The sequence below is a fragment of the Pseudopodoces humilis genome, chromosome 22 (assembly GCF_049639895.1).
Source record: "Pseudopodoces humilis isolate 2021_Gansu_Grassland_sample_001 chromosome 22, ASM4963989v1, whole genome shotgun sequence".
NCBI lineage: Eukaryota > Metazoa > Chordata > Aves > Passeriformes > Paridae > Pseudopodoces > Pseudopodoces humilis.
In genome coordinates this window covers 9,417,830-9,430,969 of record NC_142221.1, presented here as the reverse complement: position 1 = coordinate 9,430,969, position 13,140 = coordinate 9,417,830, and the positions used below count along the sequence as shown (strand labels likewise).

At 45.6% G+C, this 13,140-nt stretch overlaps 1 protein-coding gene across 3 annotated transcripts in view; it reads left to right on the top strand.

Moving 5' to 3' along the window:
• PNPLA7 (patatin like domain 7, lysophospholipase) overlaps positions 1–13,140 on the top strand; it is a 102,799-nt gene that overhangs the window by 39,629 nt on the left and 50,030 nt on the right. For 2 of the 3 annotated variants that reach the window (XM_088065717.1, XM_088065716.1), the window contains exon 19: positions 3,187–3,300. The exons of the other annotated variant lie outside the window; for it this stretch is intronic. In XM_088065717.1, the coding sequence (XP_087921843.1) occupies positions 3,187–3,300 (114 nt within the window). The remainder of the gene's footprint in view (positions 1–3,186; positions 3,301–13,140) is intronic. 3 annotated transcript variants of the gene reach the window in all.

The window sequence follows — 13,140 nt, the reverse complement described above, 5'->3', positions numbered from 1 at the left end:
TTATTAGTTAAAAGAACCACAGAGTGTTTAACACTGGAAATGGTTCTGTGCTCTCTGACTCAAATTATTCCAGCATTTGAGACACTGTTCCTGTGCAATTTCCCCAAATTCGAGGAAGTGGAAGTAAAGGCAGTGATGGATGGCAGATTTCTGAGGGTGGGCTGGAGATGGAGAGGGATTTTGAGGATGAGGAGACAAGGGGTCGACCTTGGAGTCAGGGGAGTGGTGAAGGGAACATTCAGCATTTTTGTAGGGCTGCTAAAATAAGGCACAGCAGGATTTCAGAGTGATGGAGTTCCAAGTTAAATTAGCACTGCAGTGTGAGCTTGCTGAGTTTATTGCATGAGAGAAAACCAAACAACAGCAGATAATGAGATGGCAAAGAGAAAAGCAGCCAGTCCAGGCAGAGCAGAGGATGTGGTGGGCTCAGCAGAACTCCAGGAAAACCAGAGGATTCTTGGACAGAGAGAGGAACAACAATGATGGCAAATGCAGGAAACTGAAAGAGAGAAGCCCAGAAATGGGGGGCAGTGAGGTGGAACTTATTTAGAGGCTTGTTAGGAAGGAGGAGGAGGAATGGATGTGACATGAGAAGAGCAGAGATGTACAATTGCCTCGAGCAAGAAAAGGGCTGTGTTGGCTTGAGTTGGAGGAGAAGTGGGAAATATTCCACTGGTTCTTCTTTGTACTGGAACAAATGCTGTGGCTGTGTTTGTGCTGGTGTGGATGAGTGATGCTGATGGTAGTCTGGGAGGGAGCTGAAGAGAAAACCTTGGGTGATTATGAAACCAAATATATAAATAAATGCTCTCCTCAGTCAGGTTCAATAAGATCTGAAAGATAATAATGCTATTTCTTGAAACATTTGGTTATTAATGTTATTGTGGAGGTGGTTTTGTGTTGTTTGCTGTAGCTGTGGTGGGTGATCAGAATGTTAAATTTCCCTTTTTATGACCAAGGAGATAATGCTACAGTCTTCTGATTGTAAGTGGATTTTATTCATTTTGAAGTTCAAGCTAGATCTCTGAGTCTTGTACTTTGATAAACCTGGAGAAACAAGAAAACCTGTTCAAAAGGTTCATTGGGCAGAGGGTCCAAGGATTTGAACATGATTTAAGATAGAAATGATTTTAAATACTCATATGGCATGAGATTTCAGTTTTTTCCTAAGCAAGGAGAAAAATATCTGAATCTCTGAACAGTTGATATCTCAAACGGTTTATTTAAAAAATACAAAGTAAAAATGTGTTATCTTCAAGGGAGAACTGCAATTCAATGTTGGAATATTTTTGAGCTCCAGAGGAGACGGGAATAGCCAAAACCAAATGGGCTTGGCAGATTTCTGTGTGCAGGAAATGTAGAACCAGTGCAAAAAGGGTTCTAAAACCACAGGGTGTGAAGGGGGGAGAATGTGGTGAAAGTCAAGAATGATCCTGCAGATGATCCAAATGAGATCCCTCACACTTCAGTGAAGAGGAAATATTTCATTAATTCTTGAATCCCAGGATTATTTGGGTGGGAAGGGACCTTAAATCCCATCCCATCCCACCCCAGCCATGGCAGGGACACCTCCCACTGTCCCAGCTGCTCCCAGCCCTGTCCAGCCTGGCCTTGGGCACTGCCAGGGATCCAGGGGCAGCCACAGCTGCTCTGGGATAATTAATAAGTGAATAATGGGGATTATTAATAAATACTGAGATTGGGAACTCAGATGATTATACCCAAGGGGAAAGCACAGTTTGAATTTCCTTGTGTACAGTGTCTGGGACCCAGATATTTTCCATGCTGGAATACTGGGCTGTATTTAAATAAAAATATCAAGGAGTTCCACAGTACCTCTGTGTAAGAACAGGCCATGATCCAATTTCTGTCATCACTTGGGAACTGCAGGCAGCACTTGCAGGGGTCTCTGGGACTGGTGGTGTTGCAAATCTGGATTATTTGAATGGCTTCTTGGGAAGGAGGTTTGGAAAAGTTCTCCCTGCACCCTCTGCTCTGTCAAAAAGACAAAGTTACACTTGGGAGCTAAAAAACCCTCCCTGAGGCTGTGTTTAAAGCTAAAATTTAATTGCCTTTCTACAAATTTACAAATTTCATCTTTTCTGAAAGGCTCAGGAGCCCCTTGGAGCACAGTTAATTTTATGCACTCATATATCACAGAAATCGTGGCAAAGGATCTCGGACAGTTTGAGTGTTTTTCTTCTTGATACAAATTAAACTCAGTCAGGAGATGCCTGGCTGAGAGGAAAGGTTTTATTTTAACAGCTGAAACTCTTAACCTGCTTTCAGGAGGAGGAAGGTAAATTACAGAGCCAAGAACCTGTGATAAAAAGCTGGTAATTGGGGAGGGAGATAAAACAGAACATCTTACACAGCCCTTTGGGGAGTCTTAAGGGGTTTTGTTTCTCCATAAATGTATGTACAAAGATGATTTTTTCTTTTTTTGCCCTTCTATATAATTAAAGTGTGATGACAGAACAAAACATCCCTGGTACCTGAGCAAAAAAAACCAAAAGCTGGAGCTTGCAAAATAAAGGTGCTTTAAATTTCCCTGCGCAGTTTTCCATGCAGAGCAATTAGTGCTGGTGAAATTGAAGCTAATATTGGCAAGTTTATCTCAGTTTTCTGGACTAATGGCAAGATTTTGAGCTCAAGATGTTCTGGTTGTCTGGATTATCCATTTTCTGAACATTCCAAGGAGGGATCTTGGTGGAAGTGGGATCACTGAGCTCTGTGTTTTGCACAAGGCTTATTGTTGTTATTAGTATTGTTATTGTTATTATTATTGCTATTATTATTGTTGTTGTTATTGTTATTTATCTGGTGCTCATTTTGTGTGTCTGAGCCCATAGTACTGTGAGGAATTAATTGCTTCTGTTGGAATTTGCTGTCAACATAAGCTTTGAAAAAAAAAAAAAACAACCTGAAAAAAGCCCCAAAAATCAATCAAACAAATAAAACCCATCAACCCCCCAACCCCTAAACAGCTCAAACAGCTTTAAGCTGAAGATATAATTTATTTGTTTGTTTGTTTGTTTATTTTTCTAGTAGAAAGTTAAAAATGCAAAGTCCTGTTGACTTGGATTCGAAATATGAGTAAATTGCAGTTAGGGAGGGATTCTTGTGTGTTTTAAGGGGAGGAATTGGAGGCTGTGAGTTGTCCCTGATGCTCTGTCCCTGTTGCAGGTGGAGGCCCTGACCCACCAGCCCAGAGCCACCACGGTGCACGCCGTGCGCGACTCGGAGCTCGCCAAGCTCCCGGAGGGGGCCCTGATCTCCATCAAACGCAAATTCCCCCAGGTAAGGGGATTAAAACCATTTCCCTGTCTCTCCCAAAGGATGTCTGAGAGGCTCAGGCTCCCTTTAGCACCACGTCCTCTGGGTTTTCTGTGGGATCTCCTTGTGTGCCTGAGTGGATCCATCGCAGACTTCCAGCAGCATCCTCTGATCAATTGTAGCAGGTTTTTATTGCAGGGCTGCTTTGTGTATCTGGGAGGAGTTCTGCTTAAATGCAGGATGTTGGTAAAGTGGAAATCACTTAGTGCTGCTGATGGGAAATGGAGGTTTGGCTTCTAAAATCCCTTTAAAATGTTACTCATTCCTCCCTCCTGGGGCTCAGAGTCCACCCTTTATTAACAGGGCTTTGATATTTGGGGGTTGGTTTGCCTCTTCCTGCCATTTTAGGTTGTCAATCCTCATTCTACATCTGCCAGACCTGTCTGTGTCCTGAACACTCTGATTGCTCCCTTTGAATCCATCAGCTCATCCATCTTCTTTAATTCACTTGACATTATATCTCTCTCCTGCAAATTTGGAGACTGACGGACTCGAAATTTAATTCTTTTGTCCCTAAGTGCATCAGGGACATTATACTAAGCACTAAATCATTGCATTGGCCTTACAGGCAATTCTTTATTGCTGTTACTTCAAATTATTTCTGATTTTTCATTTTGCTGTCTTCAAGACCTAGACTTTTTTTCTTTTTTTAAACCAGATTTCTTTTTAAAAATTCTTCAAAAATAATAAACCTCATTTAAATACTTGTATTCTCTTGCTTTCCTGGCATCTATAAATGCCATATATATATATACAAACTTTTCTTTAAGCTGTACAGTATAAAGCCTCCATTCAGGCATTTTCATTATTCCAAAACTGTGGAGTTTTATCTGCTTTATTGCCAGGAGAATTTAATTATGGCAGTAAGCGCTCAGAAGTTATGTCAGTGAAAAATAATCTTCCTGATTTCCCTGTAAGGATTATTTTTGCAGAAGTGTTTCTGAACTTCTGTTGAGGATTATTAAGGCACTTCTGGTCCCTGGAGCTCACTTGGACAGACCTGTGAGTTTATTTCTCTCTATTTAATGTGGTTCCCTGCCCAGGTTCAGATCAGAATCTTCCCCTAGACCTGGTTTCTCCAAGCCCATCCAACCTGGCCTAAACACTGAGCTTCAAACACTGCTCTGCACTAAGGCTGGGTTCTAATTCTGCCTCTTTATCTGGGGCAGGAATTTATTTCAGTGTCTCTTTTCTCTCTCTTCCCTTTCTGCCAGCTGGCAGAGCTGTTTTCCCCTGAACAGTGATCTCTGTGGAGCTGTGAATCTCTTTGCTTTGCAGTTAAAATTGAGCTTGAGTGCTACATTTATAGCACAATTCAAAACATTTATTTGTAATAGAATTCAAATGTCTTCCCATGTCTAAAGAGCACAACCCATCAGCCTCAAATTCATGACCTTTTTCAGTGTGGAATCAGTTTTTTCTAGACTTGCCTATAGTCTGGCTAATTAGTTGCAATGAAACAAAATGCTAAAATAGATATTTTAAGGAAATGTGTTGCAACACAGGTTGTTAGAAAGACACATTCGTGCTGCTGTTTGAGGTCTCCAAATTCTAAGTAGATGTTAAACTGGTATAAAAAAAGTGAGAACTTGCATTTTTTTCCTATGGGGTTGGTTTAGAACCCCACTAGAAATAGAAAGAGGAACATAAGATAGACTTTATGGAGGTGATTTATGCAGTTAATGCCTTCAGACTGTCTTAAAAATGTCAGGTAAAGTATTTTAATATGATTTCAGAGTCCTTGTGTGTTCTCTTTTTTGTCTGTTAGGTCCATCATGGAATGGTTTGGGTTGGAAGGAGCTTTAAATACCACCCCTGCCATGGCAGGGACACCTCCCACTGTCCCAGGGTGATCCAAATCCCGTCCAGCCTGGCCTTGGGCACTGCCAGGGATCCAGGGGCAGCCCCAGCTGCTCTGGGCACCCTGTGCCAGGGCCTGCCCACCCTGCCAGGGAACAATTCCTGCCCAATATCCCATCCAGCCCTGCCCTCTGGCACTGGGAGCCATTCCCTGTGTCCTGTCCCTCCATCCCTTGTCCCCAGTCCCTCTCCAGCTCTCCTGGAGCCCCTTTAGGCTCTGCAAGGCCACACTGAGCTCACCCCAAAACTCCCCCAGGTGAACAATTCCAGCTCTCCCAGCCTTTTGCTCCATCCCTCTGATCCCCCTGGAGCCTCCTCTGGATCTCTCCAGGTGCTGCCTGTGCTGGGGCAGCTCTGCAGGTGACAGGGGCAGGATCCCCCCTCCCCTGCTGCCCCCACTGCTCTGGATGAACGTAAGAGAGGAAGGACAGAAGTGAGAGAGAATTGAAGGAATGGAGTAAAACCATAGGATAGAAATTTGGGAGACAAAGAACAGCCAAAGTAAACTTTAAAGGATTTTGCTGGAGAGAAGTGCTTGAGCTGGAAACTGATAAATGTACAGAGAACAGGGGCTGGTTCACTTGGTTAGAAAAAGAATCCAGGCATTAGAGGATCAAAAGCTGCTCATGCCTGGACAGTGTCACTCAGTTACAAAAAAACCCTAAACTGTGTGAAGAGAATGCTTTTTGGAGTGAAGAAGTCCTGACATTCTCCTTGATGCTGGAAAAGCTTCAGCACCAGCCTGTGGCAGCACATCTGAAGGCAGAGGCAGATTAAAGGAAGAGAGTCTGGAGGACAAGGAAGCAGCTGAGTGCTGGTTAGAAATACTGACCTATAAAGACAAAAAGCCTATAGAAGGTTAAGGGAAGACATTGTGGCTATTTTGAGATGTATAAAGTTGTCTTGTGCTAGAAAGGGCAGATGCTGCTCACTGTACTGGAACAGAGCAACTGGGGCTGAGCTGAAATGGCAGCAGTTGCAGTGAGAAAAAGCTCATTCTACTCTCCAGAAAGACTAAAAGATTGTTACTTGTTTTTATTACGTCTTCTAAAATCATCAGTGGAGTAATGCTTAGTGCTGAGCAGAGGGATGGACCAAATGAATTCTCTCTGTCCTATTTTCTTGGCTGTTATTCTAGGAGAGTGATTTATACACAGGGTTTATGATGTTGTTTTCCCCATTCAAGCAGAAGTAATAAAGTAATGAAGGGATAGCAGGTGCAATAGTTCTGGAATAATTGACTGGGTAGCAAGAGCTGGCTGGTGATTCAGCAGTGGTGGAGGATTTCCCTCTGCAAAGCACAAAAACCCAGGACAGGAAGCAGCTCTGCCTCTATCAGCTCCATGCTCCTGCACTGCCTGCTGAGGGTAAGTTGGCATGAGTCTCACTTGGTGGGAGATGAGCAAACAGTGGTGCTGGTCCCCTGAGTCAGGTGAAAAGCTCTCTTAGTTCAAGGGAGAACTGGATTTTTTTGGTGTTCATCTTGGCAACTTCTGCAGAGCCTGAAGTGTGTGTGTGTGTGTTTACAGCCAAAATCTGGGCAGTTCCTGAGCTTGGGTTTCCCTCTCAGGGAAACCTCTCTCCCTCTCGTTACCCTTGAGCTTTACAGAACCAAGGAACCACAGAATATCCTGAGCAGGAGGGACCCCCAGGATCATCCAGCCCAGCTCCCAGCCCTGCCCAGACCCCCCAACATCCCAGCCTGGGCATCCCTGGAGCTCTGGCAGCCTCAGGGCCGTGCCCATTCCCTGGAGAGTCTGGGCAGTGCCAGCAGCCTCTGGGGGAAGAACCTTGCCCTGATGTGCAGCCTGAGCCTGGCCTGGCCCAGCTCCAGCCGTTCCCTGCCTGCTGTCCCTGTCCCAGAGCAGAGAGCGGAGCTGCCCCCTCATGAGGAGGCTCCAGACAGCTCCTATGAAGGTTGAAAACTCCTTTATTTTAGGAGTTAGTGGGAGGACTCCATCCTGCAGACTCTTCCCCAGCCATGCCGTGTTTGTAGGTGATCCAGGAAGGGTTCCAACTCTGGAATGCATTGTAAGAAAACATTACCTGGTGCGTAAGAAAATTGTAGGACGTGGGTGGTGCTTGCCAGTGAGAGCTGTGTGAAATGAGGGAAATCGTGCTCTGTTAGTCCAGGCACTGATTCCAGATCCTTGAGCTGTGATGTACAATCTGGAGAAGTGGCCTGTCTGATCCTTGGGGGAGATTCATATGACTGCCTTCTGTTTTGTATCCTGGATAGCTGCTTTGGTCCTGGGAGAGACAGGAGCTGATCTGCTGGGATCTTCCAAGTGACCCACCATGGCTCAGGTTATTCTGAGGGCTGAGACAGATGGGTGTGTGTGGGGAACCTGGCCTCAGTTATAAATAACAGCCAAAACTTCAGATTATGTGCCCAGAAATGACAGATGTTGATTTCTAGATCCTGCTCAGACTGCAGAAGCAAGCTTACATCGTCTGGCTTCTCAGGAAAGCATCTCAACCTTGCTTCACTCTGGATATGGCATCCTAGACATTCCCAATGGAAAGTGTTCCATGGTACCAAACTCGATGGTTTTGTCCACCCTGGTGCCCCCAGTTCTCCAGCACAGCCCTCAGAGCTCTCTGCCTGCCAGAGCATTTGCTCCCTGAAAGCCTCTGTGCTCACTTCTGGTGCTGTTTGAAGCTCTCCAGCCTTCAGGAGTGGAAAGGAATTGATGTTTTCTATTTTCATCCCTGCCTTCAGTTCTGGAAAGTAGGACAGGGAACCAGCTCACGATTCCTGGCACCGCAAAGCAGCGTCGAGGCAGCAGCGAGAGCACAGAAATCTGTGAGCAGATCACAGAGATGTTCCAACATTGCTGCAGAGCTGGGATCACATTTCCTAGATTAGCTTCGCCTCTCCTGAGCTGAGTTAGTTTTTAGAATTCTAACTTGAAATTTAGAGCTGCTGGTTGCTGATGGAAATGGTGCTGAGAATCTGCTTGGGAGCTGTGGGGGCTGAACTGTGAGACAACCTTTGGCGTGCTGGAAACGCGTGCTGAGAAATAGAAAGAGTTTTTCTGCATCTTCCTTTTAATTCTCTGAGCCTGCCCTTGGGGTTTAAATATATTCAGAACCTGTCATCCATCTCCAAGTCAAGTTCTGCTATCTTTATATGAGTATTTGAACCAGAGCCTCTCTGAAGTGGCTGGAGCCTTCCCCAGGGCTATCAGCTTTACAAAGTGAGCTCTGTAATGTGCCCCCTTTTCAAAATGCTGCCCACAGGAACGGGGCAGATTCTGCATCATGGCCTAAGCTTGATGTGGCACTGGGGAATAGGTCAGGAAAGGCTGTGCTTCTGCATTTCTCTGTCTCTCTTCTTCTGCTCCATTCCACTAAGTGTTCCTCGACTGTAAGAGGAGTGGATGTGAAAAGGAGAGAAGGAATTCAATGGTCACCGAGTGAGGCTGGCAGGAGGGGAGATTTAATCAGCACCGGTGCCAGAATGACATTTTTTCTTCAAGACATGATTGATCCCAAGTGTTAGAAGCTCAAAGAGCCCCAGGACAAAGCTTCAGTTCCTCTGTGGGCTTCAGCTGCATTTGAAAAGGTGCCAGGAATTGTTGTGAGGGAGCATTGAGGATTTACTTTGTCACAGCACTGATCAAACATCAGAAGTTTCAATTGCACACCCTTTGCTAAGCTCCCTGATTCCGGGACAAGTGTTTATCTGATCTGGGGCCATGTGAAGCTTCAGTAACACCCTGGTTTTATTCAAGTTGAGGATCTAATTTACCTCTCCTCCTCCCTTGTCCCTTAGAAAAAGCCCTTAAGAAAGCTGGTCAAGAATAATCTCAGCTCCTGGAAAAAGCTCCCCAGAAGTTGTTCTATGGATTTGTGTGGGTTTATAAATTTCTTGTAGTCCCCCTTCATGTATAGTTCTGTCTAAATCAAAAGTTACCTATGATGGAGCAAGCTTTGTCTGGATTAGTTGTTGTCTATCAGCAGATAATTCAATTTGCCAGGCAATGCATACTATTCACAGATTGAAATAAATGTCCATAGGAAAATATTTTCCAACTGAATTCTCATGAAAATCACTTTCAAAGAGCTTTTTGTAAATCAACTCTTGAGTTTCACAGTTGAATAGGAACAAAACCTTTAAGCAGAACCCAGCCTTGGAAGATTAGCAGGGCTAGGTAATAGTTTGAAATATTTAAAAGGATTATAGGAAATACAGCACTGCAGAGTGACTGTAACCTCTTGGTGTGGGAATTACAGTGGAGCAAGTGGTGCTCTGATAACACCTCAGGCCCAGGATGGATGGAGCACTCAGCTCTCTGCTGGCACCAGCAGTAGCAGAGCTGAGATCCTGCCTGGCCACATCCTGCTTTTGAGACAGGAATTAATCATCCTCAAGTAAGGAAATGTGGTGTTTAGGCCTGCCACAAATGCAGAGGCTGCAGGTCTGTGAAGTAACTGAACAATTAACTGAATTAATTAAGTACAGGGAAAATGAATGGTTTCCCAGAAGCTTCTTTGCAGCAGGTGGAGGAACAGACTGTCAGAGCAGACAGGAGAGATCTGGGGGTTTGGGGTGCTGAGAGAGCTTGAGTGGGTTTCACTGGGATGGAGATCCAGAAGCTGCCAGGAGGACGAGATGTTTGTGGGTAGCTGAGGTGGTGAGTGGTGAGCTGGGTCAGAGGTGGAATTGTGCTGAGGGAAGCGTTCTCCAGCACCATTTGAGAAACAGAAACTCTTTGTCCTGTTTTGCCCTGCACAAAAATGTCCTGGGGAGTTCATCTGAAAACGGGAATGGGTGGCAGGAGGAGGATAAATGGTCATTTCCCTTGTAAAATGTGTCACAGAACATCCTGCTCTGGGCCAGGGTTATGAGGTGACGTCTGCAGGTGTGGGAGGGAGCTGGAGGGGTTTGGGGCTTTTGGAGAATGGCATTGATGCAGCTGGAGCCCCAAGCAGCTTTTGAAATGGAGATCTATTCAGTTTTTTAGACCTGTAAGGTCACTTTTTGTCCTTCTGGCCTGAAAACTCCTGCATAAGCTCAGGAGTGGGGTTTTTTGTGCTTTGGGGATATTTTTGATGGTGATCTCAGTCACCTCCCTGACCTGGGCAGACCTTGCAGCTCCAGACTCACTCCATGAGCCCCTGTAGTGCCTCTTTAGGTGCTCTGTGCCTTCCCTGAGTCACTCCCAGCCTGGGCAGGGAGCAGGGGCTGAGGAGCTGTGTTCCCTGGCAGTTTGGGGAGCTCTGAGCAGACCTGTCCTGGCAGCCAAGTGTCCAATCCACAGCTCCACTGCTCGTTACTGTGATTAACTGAGCTGGCTGCACTCGCTGCTATTGCTGTTCCTAATCATGAGGAAGGATTAATTCAACTTCCTCACCAACCAAACCAAGCTCAGCTCCATCCCCAGCACAAGGGGTCCAAAAGCTGCGTTTGCTTTACAGGCAATTAACGATCCTCGCCTAATTTAGGAACCTCCTGGTGTTGTTTGATCTGTCTGGGCTCTGACTCGCTGCCTTCTTGCAGATTTTTCTTCAAGCCTTAAATTGAAGCTGCCTGATGCTGTGCCAGCAGGAGAGGTGCTTGCAGGGCTGGGTAGCTGGGTGCTAGAAGAGACTGTAAAACCCAGGATGTGCCGTAGGGGTGAGCACAGCAGACGCTTCCGACTGGGAAGGCTGTCTAGCCTTGGGTGACGGTGACACCCTGAAAATGAGATTTTTGCTCGTGCAGATGTCTGGGAAGCGTTCCGGGCTGTTCTGGCACTCTGATTGGGAAAGACTGGCATTCCCATGGGAAGAAGGTTCTGGAAAAAGCAGTGCCCAGGCTTTCCCTGGCTCAGGAGTGCGGGGCAGTGCTGGGGGGCTGCATGTGCAGAGGAGTGAAATTCACTCTGTTCTCCAGGTCAGTCCAGTTCCTGCCCTACCCCTCTGCCCAAACCCTCACTGCCAATTCTCAGAGCTTTCCTTCTTGTCTCTTGGGCTGCATTGATCTGTGCTGCTCCTTCCCATGCCCTGTTGCTGTGTGGGAGTGAGAATAAAGGGGCTTGGAAACCTGAAGGATGAATTTTTCCTGTTGGTTTTCAGTTCTCTCCAGCTGCCCTGAGTTTGGGGAGAGCTGCTCCTGCTGCCTTGCACACTGAGAGCTGGGGGTCAATCAGGTCAGGTCTGCTGTCAGTGAAGGGATGTGATTTGTATTGACTTCTCCTTCAGAAGGATGGACAAGTCCTTTTTAAAGGAAAACACTGCCTTTATGTGAAAGGATATCTGGCGTATGTAATAGAAAACTCTGTGGAAATTTCAGTTCTGAGCTCGGATCCCGAATTGATGTTCCTTGGACGTTGCCATGACTGCGACAGAGTGACTCATCCCATTCTGGGGAGCAGCTTTGCTTGTCGTACAAAGTCACCAGGGAAATAATTTTCCCTATCTATACATACCAAGGCTGTAAGGTTTGCTCCAGCAAACAAGACAAATAATATTTCCCGGTAACAGGAGCAGCCAACTGGAAAATGAGACCAATAGGTTCTATTCTTAGTTCCATCATTAACCTTGGACATATTTTGTAACTTAGCTGGAGCTCTCCTTAGCTGCCTGTAAAGCACAAAAAGTTATAAATACAGGAGATGGTTTTAGTAAGTAATTAAAATTCTGATGCTTAAGTGCTTCAGAAGTGTAAAATGTTCACAGCACCTCCCGAAACTGCTGAAGGAAAGTCCTGCTGTGCTGCTGCAGGTTTAGGGTGAAGCCTGTGAGCTGGGTATAGCAAATGTGCTCTGGGGCAGATTATGTCCCTTAGCAAGGGCCATCAGTCTCTGTTTTTGTTAAGAATTCCCTGTTTCCCTGAGTTCTCCCCATGGTTGGGGTAGTTTTCTGTAGCCACATTCCTTTGGGGAATCCCAGAGCTTCAGAGCTTGGTGGTGTTGAAGTGGCAACGAGTTGTGTGATTGGGTGATGATCAGATTCTGTTGTATTTTGGACAAAATATAAAAGATATTTAGATCCTGTCTGAGATTCCAGGATAAGGCAAGAGGCTGGGAGCTTCCTGCTGTCCTCCCCACATCGGTGGCAGTGGGCACAGACACTGTGCCTGCTCTTGGGGCAAGGAGGAGGCACTACCAAGGGGTTTATCCTGGTCACTGAGGAGATGTTGATGTGGCATCTTCAGGACCTTGCAGTCATGGCTATGGGGCAGAACTGGCACAGGCTGCCCAGAGAGGTGGGGGATGCCCCTGGATCCCTGGAAGTGTCCAAGGCAGGGTTGGATGGGGCTCTGAGCAGCCTGGAATAGTGGAATGTGTCCCTGCACTCTGCAAGGGTTGGACTGGATGGGCTTTAAATGTCTTTTCCACCTCAAACCATGCCGTGAAATCCCTGAAATAATTTGGTAACTCTTTTTCTGTGCCCCACTACAAGTCACCCTTGTGCTGGAAGCCTCCTGTTTGCTTTTCCCAGAGAGGACTTAAAATATATCAGTGCTTCATACCCAGCATTTCACAGTGCAGGGGAATTTTTGCTGTATTAGATTTCATTTTTTAGTCAGCATGTATAAATTACTCAGGTGGGCATCCTGACCTGTCTGGATGCCTACATGGCTCTTTATTTGAAAGATGCATCCTGAAGTGCCTGTTCCTGTGGGAACAGTGTGTTTATCCAGGATCCCAGGTAACCTGGCTGCTGTTTGTTTCGCTTGTTAACCTTGGAGAACTTTTGTTGTGGCAGTTTTGGGGTTTTTTTATGTCCTCATGAGCTATTTTGACCTTGAATAATTTGTATGGGGTAGAATATTTAATGATTGCTCTATTAATCCTTAATGCATTTAAATAACTCTTTTCCTTATTTGGTAAAACATCTGTGTAGAGCTTTCAGAATAAATGCTGCATTTTCCATGTCTGTCACTTTGTGATATTGCAAGGATTAGTCTTCTGCTACCCCACTTGTCAGGAATTATTGATTTGTCATGTTGGA